General features: G+C 35.6%; 1 protein-coding gene across 2 annotated transcripts in view; it reads right to left on the minus strand.

Annotated features, from left to right (window-relative positions):
- Positions 1-14455, minus strand: part of Lrp4 (LDL receptor related protein 4) — an 872950-nt gene that overhangs the window by 370852 nt on the left and 487643 nt on the right. For both annotated transcript variants that reach the window (XM_081751909.1, XM_081751908.1), the window contains exon 3: positions 9150-9279. In XM_081751909.1, the coding sequence (XP_081608035.1) occupies positions 9150-9279 (130 nt within the window). The remainder of the gene's footprint in view (positions 1-9149; positions 9280-14455) is intronic.

The following is a 14455-nucleotide window of genomic DNA, read 5'->3' on the forward strand; positions in this document are numbered from 1 at the left end:
AGCGGGAGAGCGATAGCAGGTAGCAAGCAAGACGTCCCAGAAAGTTTGATACTGTTTGACTCCTTGCAAGATGGAAAAAATGTTTTATGACCCTTTCAAGATTATGTGCACACGGTGAAATATGGTAGGATTTCAAGATTTTTTTTTAATAACAGCTACAAGTTCTTCTAACGTGACAACCCATCTTAAGATACGTATGTATAAACTTGACGAGTACATAAACAAACACATTAGTTGTTGGCCCTTTAGCAGAGGCAAAGCAAGATGTTTTAAAATAATTTACTAACTTTCATAATTGAAACCATTTACAGAACATTTGGTCATTAGCAAGAAGAGGGGAGGGAGAGCTAATAAAACAAAACCAGAAAGAAAAGTACTAACAACATTTTTAAGTATACAACACACCTGGAAATATAAACATTCGTCCTCTCATAAGAACCTTGACACTTTACGTTTGCGGTTTCGTTCAATTATGGCTGCAGTAAATCTGCGGAGAAGTATTATAAAGAAAGAAAGAAGAGAGTCTTAGAAATGGGGCCTCCACACCTGGGAATGTTGAGATTGAATTACAACCCAATTTGACACGAGGTGTAACCCGTGGGAAATTGCAAGTCGTATACCTTCATTCTTTTTCTCCTATACCATTTCGTCTCCGAAAAAAAAAAAAAAAGAGTCAGGTGTTCTAACATTCTGGGATTCACTGCAGACATTCAGTTGATTGGATATTGTAGATTTTTTTTTTTAAAAAAAAGGGTGTTGAGGCTTGAGCAAACTCTTTATGAAGGTAATACGGAACTTTTTTTACATGCTGATCGAGTAAGTTCTTCATGTGATTGAAAAAAATCAGGTAGCCATCTCCAATATTTGAAATTTTACTGAATGACGTATTATACGCACGCGAAAATGATTTATAATAGTGGATCTCAAATAGTTATTTTATTTGTGTTAGTAGATACTTTGAGCTCTCTCATTACAGGTCATATTAATACAGATCAGATATAAAGATATACTTCAAGACATTAAGTAAGATTACACACAGTTATAATACTTATTATTAAATAATAATAATAATAATAATAATAATAATAATAATAATAATAATAATAATAATAATAAGAAGAAGAAGAAGAAGAAGAAGAAGAATACATATATTAAGATGCTAGGTTTATATGTTTATGCCCAATCCTTTCGACAATGAGAGATCTAGAAAACCACAAGTGCTAGAAACGTGCCGTTTTCGCTGGTCGATTCCAAATTTTGTGTAGATTGTCCAGTTCTAATTCAATATTTAAAAGAAACGTAACCGTTATTTTTTTTATTACATTTGAGCTCCTTCGTGGCTAAGCGTTAGCGTTTGGTGTGGGAGACCCGGGTTCGATTACTGGCGGGAGCTCATGTGGTTCGGATTCCACGTTAATCAGTAGGTCTCGTCTAATATAGCCTCGCTGCTGAAAAGGACGTTAAACTCAAAATCAAATCAACTCTTTATTACATTTTTTTTAGGAAGACACTGGAAGTTTTGAAATTTTAAAAAAGTAAAGCACCATATCCTATGAGTTATACATTTCAACACAACATAATTGTATATAGGGGTTGTATATGGCTCAGGCGTTTGTTTCAAGGCCAAATGATAATGGAAAACGAGGGATAACCATTTCTCCAGGGTAAGACTACTCTTTATTGTTTAGAGTGCTTTGACCAATGAGCACCGCATATCACTGACATTATAACTCATTGCGTATGTAATGGATTTGTTTACTGCATACTGTATGCAAGAAGAAAGAAAACACTGATCATACATGAATTAGAAACTTCAACCGGAAGTAGGCTTAATCTTGCAAACGGTGCAAGATATTGAAAAAATAATCGAAAAAATCTCCCCTTTATGGAACGCCTTGCCGATTTTTTATCAAGACTTCTTTCACTTGCGTTTGCAAAGGGACATGTAGAGATGTTGTGGGGAATGACAAAGAGATTCATGCTTATATGTGAATGATGGGCTTTGTACAGACCACAGGTTCAGCTATCTATCTATTAAAATGCTACAATAACAGTTAGCAACGTCTGAGCTCCAACCTATAACTTTGGCTTTAAAATCTTTCATTTACGGTTATATGTGATTTCACGTTTAACACAGACAAACATTTTAAGTGTGTATACTTTAAATAAGTTATTTAAATAGATCTTTTTCATAAAGTTAATGATTTAAAAATATTGTTCAAAGCCTTTGTATCTTAATAAGCCTTCTCCAAAGTCAATGCAAATGAATCGTGCTGCCATCTTTGCAGTTCTTTTAGACTATATGTTTGTGCCAATCCTTTCGACAATGAGACCTCGGAAACTACAGGCTCTAGAAAAACGGCGTTTTCACTGATCGATTGCAAATTTTGCGCAGATTGTCCAGTTCTAATTGAATATTTAAAAAAACATGGCCAATAATTCTTTATTACATTTTTACGGGTATACTGGAACTGTTGAAATTAAAAACAAAAAGGATCATATCCTACGCATTATACATTTCAACACCACATAGTTGTATATTGGGGTTGTATATGTCTCAGGCGTTTGTTTCATGGCCAAATAATAATGAAAAAGGAAGGATAATCATTTCTCCAGTGTAATACGAATCTTTATTTTTGGAGTGTTTTGCCCAATGAACACCATATATAACTGACATAATTAATTGTGTATGTAATGTATTTGCTTATTACATACTGCATGCAAGAAGAAAGAATACACTTGTCATACATGAATTAGAAACTTCAACTGGAAGTAGGCTTAAATCTTACAAACGGTCCGAGATATTGAAAAAATAATCGAAAAAAATCATCCTTTATAGTATGATTTGCCGATTTTATTTATTTATTTATTTATTTATTTTACCACGACGTCTTTAACTTTTGTAAAGGGGCATGTACAGATGTTGTGAGGAATGACAAGGATATTCGTGCTTATATGCGAATGATGCGCTGTGTAGAGAGCACAGATTCAGCTAGTTTATATATTAAAATGCTAGGTTTATTTGTTTGTCTCCAATCCGTTCGACACTGAAATCTCGAAAACCACAAGTGCTAGAAACATGCCGTTTTCACTGGTCGATTCCAAATTTTATATAGATTGTCCACTTCTAATTGAATATTTAAAAAAACACGGTAGTTATTTCTATATTACATTTTTAGGAGTATACTGGAAGTGTTGAAATTATAAAAAAAGTAAAGCATCAAAGCCTACGAGTTATACACTACAACACTACATAACTGTATACACGAGTAGTATATCTCTCAGGTGTTTATTTCATGGTCAAATGATAATGTAAAACGAAGGATAACCATTTCTCCAGTCTCAGAAGGATCTTTATTTTTGCCAAATGAACACAATATATCATTGATATTATAATTAAATATGTGTGTAATGTATGTGCTTATTACATATTGCATGCAAAAAGAAAGAAAACACTAGTCATAGAAATATACATGAATTAGAAACTCCAACCGGAAGAAGGCTCAAATCTTGCAAACTGTGAGAAATATTACAAAAACTAATCGAAAAAATCTCCCATTTATAGTACCCATTGCCGATTTTTATCAAGACGTCTTTCACTTGTGTCTGTAAAAGGACATGTACAGATGTTGTGAGGAATGAAAAGGAGATTCATGCTCATATGTGAATGATGTGCTGTGCAGAGAGCAGAGGTTCAACTAGTAATAATAAAATCTCATGCCAATAATGTGGGTATAAGCATGCGTTTCTTAAGAGTAAACGTTTATTCGTCAAAATGTTTAATCATTTACTTACGGAAAACCGTCTGGAAAACGTTATAACAGTCAAAAGTTTACGCAAATATTTATCAAAATTCTTAATTACCCAAACATTTTCTCATAAACTTTATCAAAATGTTAAATTAGCTAAACGTTTACCAGACCACCTACAGGAAAACGCTTTATTAAATAATTGTCAAACGTTAAATTTGCTAAAAGTTTGACAACGTTTAATTAAGAAAACGTTTGTTGATATATTTACACGTCAACGTTTTATCAAAAGCATTTAAAGAGCTATAGTTTTACCAGGACGGTTACAGGTATATGTTTTAAACAATTAATTATCAAAGCATTAAACAACTAAATATTTATTAATAGATTTACGATTAAAGATTCATTAAAATGTGTAATTAGTTAAACGTTTACGTGTTACTCTTTTTTTAAATCAAAATGTTTAATTAGCGAATGTTTATCAAAACACGCAAACGTTTACTAAAATTTATGTTTTAGCATTCATAAATGGGTATTAAAAACGTTTTAACATTTTTAAAGAATGACTGGGATTGAGTTTTGAAGGGAATGCACTGAATGAGACGTGTTTAACGTTGGAGTTATTGAAAGTGCAAGTTATCGCAAATAAACTTGAGCAAACTTCATCGTCAAGTATAGAAGACTATGGTCGGCTAAGCAGTTTTTAGTTAAGTAATGTGCGGTCAGTAACCTTCTCTCCTACAATCCTTTTTCTGATTTTCTAAAAGGGAGTTGGCTACTTTTTTTTTTTTTTTAATGAATAGTTTTCCAATTGCTTCAGTATTCTGAATAAACACCGGGAAATTTTTGAGTCTCTCCAGGAATCGAACTCGGACTACATACAGTACGGTTAATCGGAGCTAATTCACAATAAAGTTAAAGAAGAAACTAGTATATCTTATTGTGAGGGCTGTTGAAAGTGAAAGAAAGATGTTTCTCCACGGGGACGCGACAAGAGCAGGAGAAAAGACAGCAGTTTTGGGAAGGCAAACTAAGGAGTGACGTGTTAGCCCTTTTTGTAATAAGGAAACAATCTCTTCGTAATAGTTTAATTCTCATCACTTCTATTGTGTGAGAATTACCCTCTGTTGTAAGGAGTCCCTACACTGGAAAAAAAATTCTGTAGTTTAAATTACCAACTATCAATGTAAAATCATTTACCCTTTATTTCATAAGTTGATTTCCTTAGATTAAATTACAAAATTTGCTGATTTTTTTTTTTACAAATTTGCAGTAAATTTATACGAAAATATAAATTTTTTTATTGATAAAAATATAATTTTACACCATTTTATATTAGTAATTTTACTTTACAGGTGTAAATTGATTGACATAGAGGTTTGGCAAACAAATTGCCACCATTTTTTTTTTTTTTTTTTTTTGTAAATTTACGTATGAAATTTTTAGTGTGGTTCGATTCAAGACTAACTGAGTTTATGGTGGACATGTCCGTGGGTTTTCTCTGAGTTCTCCCGTTTTCTCTCATGTCATTCCACCAATTTTTTCATGATCATTTGTCTCATTTAGCCCTCAGAGCACATCCATGGGACGTAAAAGTGAAAATTTTATTTATTTATTTATTTATTTAGAGTTGGAATAATGATTTGAAATAGAAAGCAGCATATTCAAATATTCTTTTATTCTTACATATTTTGAGCCTCGTAACCAATTATCTGACAATCTGCTAGATGTATTCACAAAAAATAAAGGACTTGACAAATTTTCTTTGTTTAGGAGTTATCTATCGAAGGGATTAAATATCAAAGCGACCGACACTGTGCCAGCCAAGTTCTCTGCACGGCCACTATTAAATCACTGGACTCAAAACTTATGCAAGAATTCCTGTACACATGGAAACTTGAAATTTGGCTCAAAGTAAGGTTTATTATATAAGTAAAGGGAAATATTTTTTTAAACAGAAATTTCCCCCTACGGGGGAAAAATTAGGGGAAAGGCCAAAAAATTAAATCACTGGACTAAAAACCTATGGGGCACTTCCTACACACATAGAAACTTGAAACTGGACACTAATGTGGGGTTCGTGATACAAGTGAAGGGAAACATCCGAAAACTGAAGTGACCCCTCCAGGGAGGAAAATCAGGGATCAAAGGAAAAATTACGTTACTTGATTCAATCCTATAAGGTACTTTCTGTATACATAAAAAACTTAATACAAATTTAGAGGTTGTGATTTAAATAAATGGGAAAATCCGAAAACTGGAAATTTTCCATTCTAAAGAGGGAAATTGGGGGTCAAGGGCAAAATTATATGTAGTTATGTTACTTGATTGAAAACCTGTAGGATATTTTCTATAGACATGGAAAGTTGAAATTTGGCACAAATGTGAAATTTGTCATACAAGCACAAAAAAGTCTGAAAACAGTAAATTTCCCCATGTTAAAGGGAAAATTAGGGAAGAAGTTCAAACTTACGTTATTTGATCCAATATCTATAAGGTGCTTCCTGTATGCATAGAAACTTGGCTCAAATGTAAGATATGTGATAAGGGGAAAAAACCAGCGAATTTCCCCCTTAAAGGGGAAACATTAGGCTGCAAGGGCAAAATTACATATAGCTACGTCACACGAGTCAAAACATATAGTGTACTTCCTGTAGATATAGAAACTTGAAACTTGGTACAAATATAGGATTTGTGGTACAAGTAAAAGGAAAAATTCTAAAACTGAAAATTTCACTCTCTAAGGAGGAAAATTAAGGGGCAAAAGCAAAATTACATTACATTACAGACTTACGTTACATGATTCAAAACCCATAGAGTACTTCCTGTAAATATGGGACTTGAAATCTAGCACAAATGTGGGATTTGTGATACATGTAAAGGAAAAAATCAGAAAACTGGAAATTTCCTCTTCCAAAAAGGCAAGTTAGGGGACAAGACCAAAATTACGTCACTTGATTCAAAACTGTCGAGTACTTTTTGCAAACATGGACACTTAAAAATCTGTACAAATATAGGATTTGTAATACAAGTACAGGAAAAAGTCCGGAAGCTAGAAATTTCCCCCCTTCAAGGAGGAAAATTGGGTCTAAAGCAAAATTACATATACAGTGGTTACGTTACTTGATTCAAAACCTATAGAGTACTTCCTGTAGACATGGAAACTTTAAGTTTGGCACAAGTGCAGAAATTTGTGGAGCAAGGGGAGGGAAAAAATATCCGAAACATAAAAAAATTCCCTCTATAAGGAGGGTAATTAGGGCACATGTTCAAGTTACATACCATTTGACGATTCAAAACCTATAGGTACTTGCTGTACACACGAAAACTTGAAGTTTTGCACAATTGTAGGACAATTGTAGGATTTGTGCCATAAATGAAGTGCAAAATTCAAAAACTGGAAATTTCCCCCCTCCAAGAAGAAAAATAATGGTACAAGGACAAAATTATATCTGCCACGTCAATTATAACAAAGATTCAAAACCTATAGAATACTCTCTGTAAACATGGAACTTTGAAATTTGGCACAAACTTTGTAGAAAGAGTCCGGAAGAGAGAGAGAGAGTCCGGAAACTCGAAATGTCTTCCTCAATGAAGGAAATTAAGGGGAAAAGTGAAAAAATATATATTGTTATGTCACTTCTGTAAACAATTCAAAATCTAGTTTTTTTTTTTTTTTTTTTTTTTTTTTTTTTTTTTGCAAACATGTAAACCTGAAGTTTGGCAAAAATGAAAGACATAAGCTGCAAGTGAAGAGAAAAATCGAAAAACTCCTAATTCCTCCCTCCGAAATGAAGGATTAAGCTGCAAGAGCACAAGCACATATTAACGTCCCATAGAAGGCCTGTCGAAAAGATCCCGGAAAACCAGTACACTCACCTGACATTTTCTTCGTCCTAATCTCCTGCAAACCAGTTCCCTCTTGCTTCCAGGTACCAAGTTTGGTAGTCTTTCTACCGCATGAAAAACAGACTTGGACCGCTCATCTACGAGAACAACCGTCACGTTGCACTATATTTCCTCTCGGATGCAAAAGCGAGTTTCTTTCTGCTACCTTTGATCTTTAGGAACAGGCAAAAGTTTCACGAGGCTATACCCGGAGAGTACGAAGTCCGATGAAACATCGAAATCTTGTGCTGTGGTGAAAAGGACAACCAAATGAGTTGTATGAGTGGAATTCTTATCCTGGTGCATCTTCGGGCCTTTGAAGTCCACAAATCAGGTTATTTCGGACAAAGAGCGTCATGTAGACGACGGGAAATGTCTGACGATAAGTCCTTACGTCCTTCCTCTATGTACTCATCTAGCATAATCTAATATCGTTTCAGAATACTTACACAGAAGCTTTCAATTCTATCAACAATAATACAAGGAATGATTTGAACTACGGTTATTTCAATATATACAATGTCGCCTTAAGAGGCTTTCGCCTGGCAAGTTCTCAGCATTAAATTTGCAAATTTCATATTTCGATTTGAGAATTTCAGCAAAACTTGGCATAGTTTCAGATCTCTATTATTTTCTGGCACAATAAAATGATAAGTGTAGGAGTACTTGGTTCTAGTGTTCACATTCATATTTTTGGTGGGATCAATATTTCGAAAAGAGAGACTCAAAATAGAGATAGGACACAGACCAAAATCAGTTCTGGAAAGGGTCTCCTGAAAGGGTTAAATTCTGGTCAACAACATCAAGTTTTCTTTTTCAGTTGAGATAAACGGTAGGTAAATACTACATACTACTACTACTACTACTACTACTACTACTACTACTACTACTACTACTACTACTACTACTACTACTACTACTAATAATAATAATAATAATAATAATAATAATAATAATAATAATAATAATAATAATAATAATAATAATAATAAACTGTTCCTTTGTAGATAGACACGGTTCACTCATAACATGGTCAATTTTATATTTAACCTGTGCAAAGGAAGTTCTCATTTTGTAAACCACTTAGCTTCCACGCAAAAGCCTATTTTGTAAAACAAGATGATTATTAAAGTCATCAATCATTCATAGTTTGAACGAAAATATGTTGATAAGCACGAGTTAGACGTCTCTCATGGATATGGTTCGCGAAGGAGACTTGGATTCAATTGCTAGTGGAAACTCACATAATTCGGATATCACATTCGGATCCGTGTCTCATATAGCCTTGATGCTGAAAGAAATTTTAATCAATCAACTAAAATCGAGTTTGCAAATAAAAATTCTTAAGGTGGATAAAGACCAGTGCATATTTATTATGGTTTTAGAATTTTAGTGTTGACTTAGGACGCTACATAAATGTTATCAGTAGAACTCATAATGTATTATAACTAAAGATTAAAAAGGCGAAGAAAAAATGAGAAAACAGAAAAATATATTTAAATGAAATTCTACCTCTTTCCTGTGCAATTAGCTTCATCCGAATAATCTTCACAATCCTCGTCACCATCACATCTCCAACTCAGTTGAACACAATGGCCGTCTCCACACTGGAATTCATTTTCGGTACAATTCTGGCGAAGACCTGAAGAACATAAACGAATATCTTGCATTAGAAATATTCCATATACAGTACACTGACTGAAACATAATTATTCACTAAAGAAAATACAGTAAAAAAAAACAACACTTAAATTAGCCACTTACGTAAATTCGTTACCTCCTGAATTGTACCCGTTTGAAACCCGTGATAGATATATAGTTGGCGTAATTGAAATGTGTCACTAATGTGTGTCACTTAAAGATGTAAAAAAAAGATGAAAAGAACAAAATCTAGTTGGTCAAAGTAGTCTCCGGCTTCAGTTACACTTACACACTTTGCAATCGATAAGCCAACGACGGAATTCCATGACGAAAGAAATCTGGAGTATGTGATGAAAAATAAACTGAACCAAACCGAATCCCATTCGAAAATCTAGGGGGAAACTGCTCCCGCTGCGGGTATCCATATATGGTTGGTAGGTTTGTTTAACATTTCGTGTATATTGTTAGCTATAAATCGTTGTCTATAATATGCAACTTCGGTTTTAGAAATCCTCTCTTTCATCTCAATCACAATTTGCAAGTTGTTCACTTGTTCAGTCGCAGTGAAATTGAGAGCGCCTTATAATCTAACTCAGATCTGCTCCTGTGCAGCGTAATCGGCAATGTGAGGTTATTCCTTGGTTTTTCATATTCGGGGAGATTTTCTCATTCACACCAGGCAAATGCTAGAATGATGTCGAATACGAAGTTCCCAGGCCTCTTCCTTCCTTCCCCACTTCTACAGATAGGGTAATCGTTGAGGGAGATCAACCCTTATACGTGATAGGCTTAAGCCATAATGCCTAGAAATTAACATAATATAATTCCTGTCTAACTCGAAACGTGAGTCACATTAGTTGGAAAGCATATTTGAAAATGATGTGTCTTTATCGAATAGATAGGAGTGGAAATTTACAAGGAGGTATTAGGCAAGGTTGGGAAGAAAATGTTAGCATCCGTAAAGTAATCGGAACATAGCACTGCGTAGTACAGTATGGGACGAATTGAAAAAAAGGCGTGGAGGTCAGAGGATCCTGAACATACTAAGTCAATTAACTTGTTGAAAGATTTGCTGTGTGTGCTTATTGGAGATTTCCTTCCCGCACAATTCGATCCAAATAAACTAAAAATATTGTCCGAACCCATTCCAACCTACAATATTGACGGTAGTACGTACAAATGCACTTTAACAGCAAGTAGCAAATATTATATTTTAATGCCTCTATACAAGATAGAATGTCTCTATACACACACCCTGTTAAATGTGGCTCTCTACTGTATGTATACAGCACAACAGAACACCACAAGCGAGACTGATATTCAAGATTCAACAGTAATTCAGTGAATGGACGCGTGGAGCCGGAGATGGGACAGGATATCGAAACTATTCAGGGCCGCCACGGGTGACTTGTTATGCAAAACAGAGAACTTCTTGCTCTCTTGTCATAGTCTATGCATAACGATGGTTGTTGAGATCGTGGAATCTTCCTTTCAGCAAGTACATCCAAGTGCATAAGTAAGTTCTGAGACAAGCATAATTATTGCATCACAACACCATGGAGATGCTCTATTCATTAACGAACAATTGATCATTTGTGTCAGCTACAGGTGGGATCCATCAGAAGGCGGGGCTCGGGGCGGAAGCACCGCTGGCCCGCATTATGCTGCCACTGTATACCCTATATATACACAAATGAAAAACAGTTTATTTGCATTATTCTATAAATTTGGCATAAACAGCATATTTCTTAACAGTGTTGATTTTCAGTGTTGTTGTTTAATACAATAGATACGCTGATATACGCCTGCATTTACGGAGTGAGTGAAATGGAGTGTTACAACCCAATTTCCAGTCTAAAATAGTCTTATATCTCATGCAGAAAAAATGCTTCAAATACTGAACAGAAGAACAAATGGAAGAACAAGTGAAACAGTTGAGGAGAAATAGTTCAGATTCAGGAAAGTTAAAGGTGCAAGAGATGAAATTGGATTATTAAGGGTGATCGGTAAAAGGTTTATAGAAAACGGGAAAGAGTTGTATGTTGTATTCATTGATCAAGGAAAGACTTTTGACCGGAATTCTAAAGAAGGTCGGGTTGGAATGAAAATATCGAAGACTCATAAGGAACTTATATATGAAGCAACAAGTAACTATTAGAATAGGTGAGGAAATGACAGAGGAGAGTGCAATCGGTAGGGGAGTTCGTCAAGGATGCTATCTTTCACCAATATTATTTAACATCTATCTAGAACAGATTCTGAAAAAGAGCCTACATACTCTAGGCTCGGTAGGAGGTAGAATGATTAGATGTATATGGCTTGCAGATGATACGGCACTTGTGAGGAATCTGTAAAGAAAATCAATAAGATGTTAGAAAACTTGAGGAAGGGTTGTGAAGAATATGAGATGAAAATAAATATTAGAAAGACAAAAAACAAGGTGATCGGAACGAAGGGGTTTGTGTCAAATATACAAATAGAAAGTGAGAAAATACAGAACCGATGACTAGCTGTCTATATCTGGGCAGTATTGTTAGTGATGAAAAGCGAACGTGGAATAGAAGCAAAGATAGGAATGGCGAAAGAGGCTTTTAGGAAGAAGAAAAGTCTGTTTTGTGGAATCTTGAATGAAGAGTTGAGAAACAGACTCATAAAATGCTTCGTATAGAGTATTGTATTATATTGGGCAGAAGCCTGGATATTACACAAAAATTATGAAAAACGACTGAAGGCTTTCGGAATGTGGGCATGGAGAAGAATGGAGAGAATCATTTGAGTCGAGGTGAGAACGAATGAGACGGTGTTAGAAATGATGAGGGAGACAAGAACAGTTAGATAATATTAAGAAGAGAAAGAGAAACTGGCTGGAACATTGGCTAAGAAGGAACTGTAGCATGAGAGATGTGCTAGAGGGTATAGTGGGAGGAAAAAGAGGGAGAGGCGAAGGAGGCTACAATTGATGAACGATATCAACACAGAAAAACCGTTTGTGAAGGCGAAAAGTCTGTGGAGCATGGAAGCCTCTTAGGTGCAGCAAGTGATCTGCCAATAATGGCAGAATACCTATGATGATGAGGATGATATGAAGAGTCCAAAAATGAAGAGTCCAGAGAGGTCGATAAAAGTCTTTGAAAAGCAAGGGATCTCAGGGCTCAGATCAAAGAGTCTTTGAGGCCAATTTGGAAATTTCAAAAGACAATATGGGTCGAAAAATAGCTCGTTCGATACATCTTGGAAAACGAAATAACTTTGGTGGGAAACAATATATGTTTTCAAAGTGGATCCTGTTTCAGCTAAACTTGCATGGTCTGTAGTAATAAAACGACATCGTACTCTGTGAACGAAGTAGACCGCTTGGTTCAAGTGCCAAGAAGATCGCCGTCATAGGGGACGGGGAATATTAAATTGAACCTTCTCCCTTCAAAATGTGAAAAGGAGTTACTTCTAATGAATATTATTACCTGTAGCATTGTTATCACGATTTGTAATCATACTTTGGGAGCATTGTGTTGTGTCATGCTGCATGAAGTACTAGTCAATACAGCATGACTGTAAATGGCTTGTTCTCGTTAAATTCAGTTGTTCAACGACTACGTCATTCTGAGTCCAACTGCCTAGCTCTTCGTAGTAGTGATTTGAAGTAGAGATCACAGTAAGGATGTATCCAGTGCACAATTGTATGCACATTGCAGCTGAATATATCGCACGTGGAAGAGTCGAACGGAGTAGAAAGCACAGGATTTCTACGTGTATTGTAGTGAAGAGTGTTGCATGCAAGAAAACAGACACGATGGCATCAGTACTATACTGGAATTCCGTGTATGCCACTATACTAGTATTAATGTGAGGAACGTACAATGGTTGTGCTTGATCACTGTGTCGATATGTTGTTAGTGTTAGGTAAATGTAGAAGAAACTTTCAAGACGCAGCACAGATGTATGGAAGCCACCCATAGCCCCCACAACCTTCTCATATGGTACTTCTTGCATGGAAACGTCTGTCTAAAGCCAGGGTTCCGGTAGTTATCCTTCTTCAACAAATAGAAAACGTATAATAGCACTTTAGCAGCAATAAATGTAGACTTTCATGTAAGTACTAGAAACTTGGCTCAGAAGAGTAGACTTAGTCAAAAATCTGTAACGCGTATTTTACATCAGCACAAGTTGCATCCAGACTATATCATATTGTATTAGGAACTATCAGTAAATGATTTCCATGTTAGAGTGCAATTTTGCGTATAGCTGAAAGATATGAGAAACTGAAAGCGAAACTTTGTATTCATCATACTGCTTAACGATGAAGCTAGGTCTGAAGGTCACGTAAAATGACAATATCCATTATAAGACAAGGGACAACCTATTATGGCAGTGACTATTTCCGCATCAGGATTGATTGTCTCTCAATACATGATGTGGTATCCTAAGTGACCATGGGTCGCATTCCTTTCACGGAAATCTTACTGGTAAAAGGTATGTCGCATTTGTCAATGATACGTTACTACATTTACTAGAAGACATGCCTCTCGCTGAACGTATACATATGTGGTATCAACATGACTGTGATACCGCACACAATGTACGCTAGGTCAGAGCTCAGTTGGACTAATGTATACCTGATACATGGATTAGGCGTACACTTCCTATTCAGTGACCTTCACGATGGTTCTCCGGAATTTTCCTAGTTCCCTATCCCATCAGTTATTGTAAATATCAGCAGACCGGACTTTCAATAGCCTCAAGGTGCGTTTTATTTCTCTTTCGCGACGCTGTGGCAAGTACAATGCTCCACGCGCAATCCTGCATAAATCTTTTCTTAAAAGCCCTACTTAGTAATCCACAACAAAATACGTCTTGTCTTGTTAAACGCGTCATTCGACACCTGTCCTTGCTTGAATACCATACGTAACCTACGTTGTTTGCTGCACACCAACAAAGGAAACAACAAGAATCTCTGTAACTGTACGCTCGCTGTATTACAATACTCGGAGGTCATGGAAGTTATCGTTTGGCAGGCAAAGTGTTTCGTTCACTAAACTGAAGAAGCGTGTTTCCATTCCATGGGTAGTCTCTTAGTATCTATACCTGTGCATTGTCTGTGCCTGTTGGTCGATAGCGGGATTAGTGCGCGCGTGAGATGGAGTTAACGTTTGAAGAACTTGCAGATATGGTGTTTGTGT

Source organism: Thermobia domestica, chromosome 3 (assembly GCF_964235325.1).
Source record: "Thermobia domestica chromosome 3, izTheDome1.hap1.1, whole genome shotgun sequence".
Taxonomy (NCBI): domain Eukaryota; kingdom Metazoa; phylum Arthropoda; class Insecta; order Zygentoma; family Lepismatidae; genus Thermobia; species Thermobia domestica.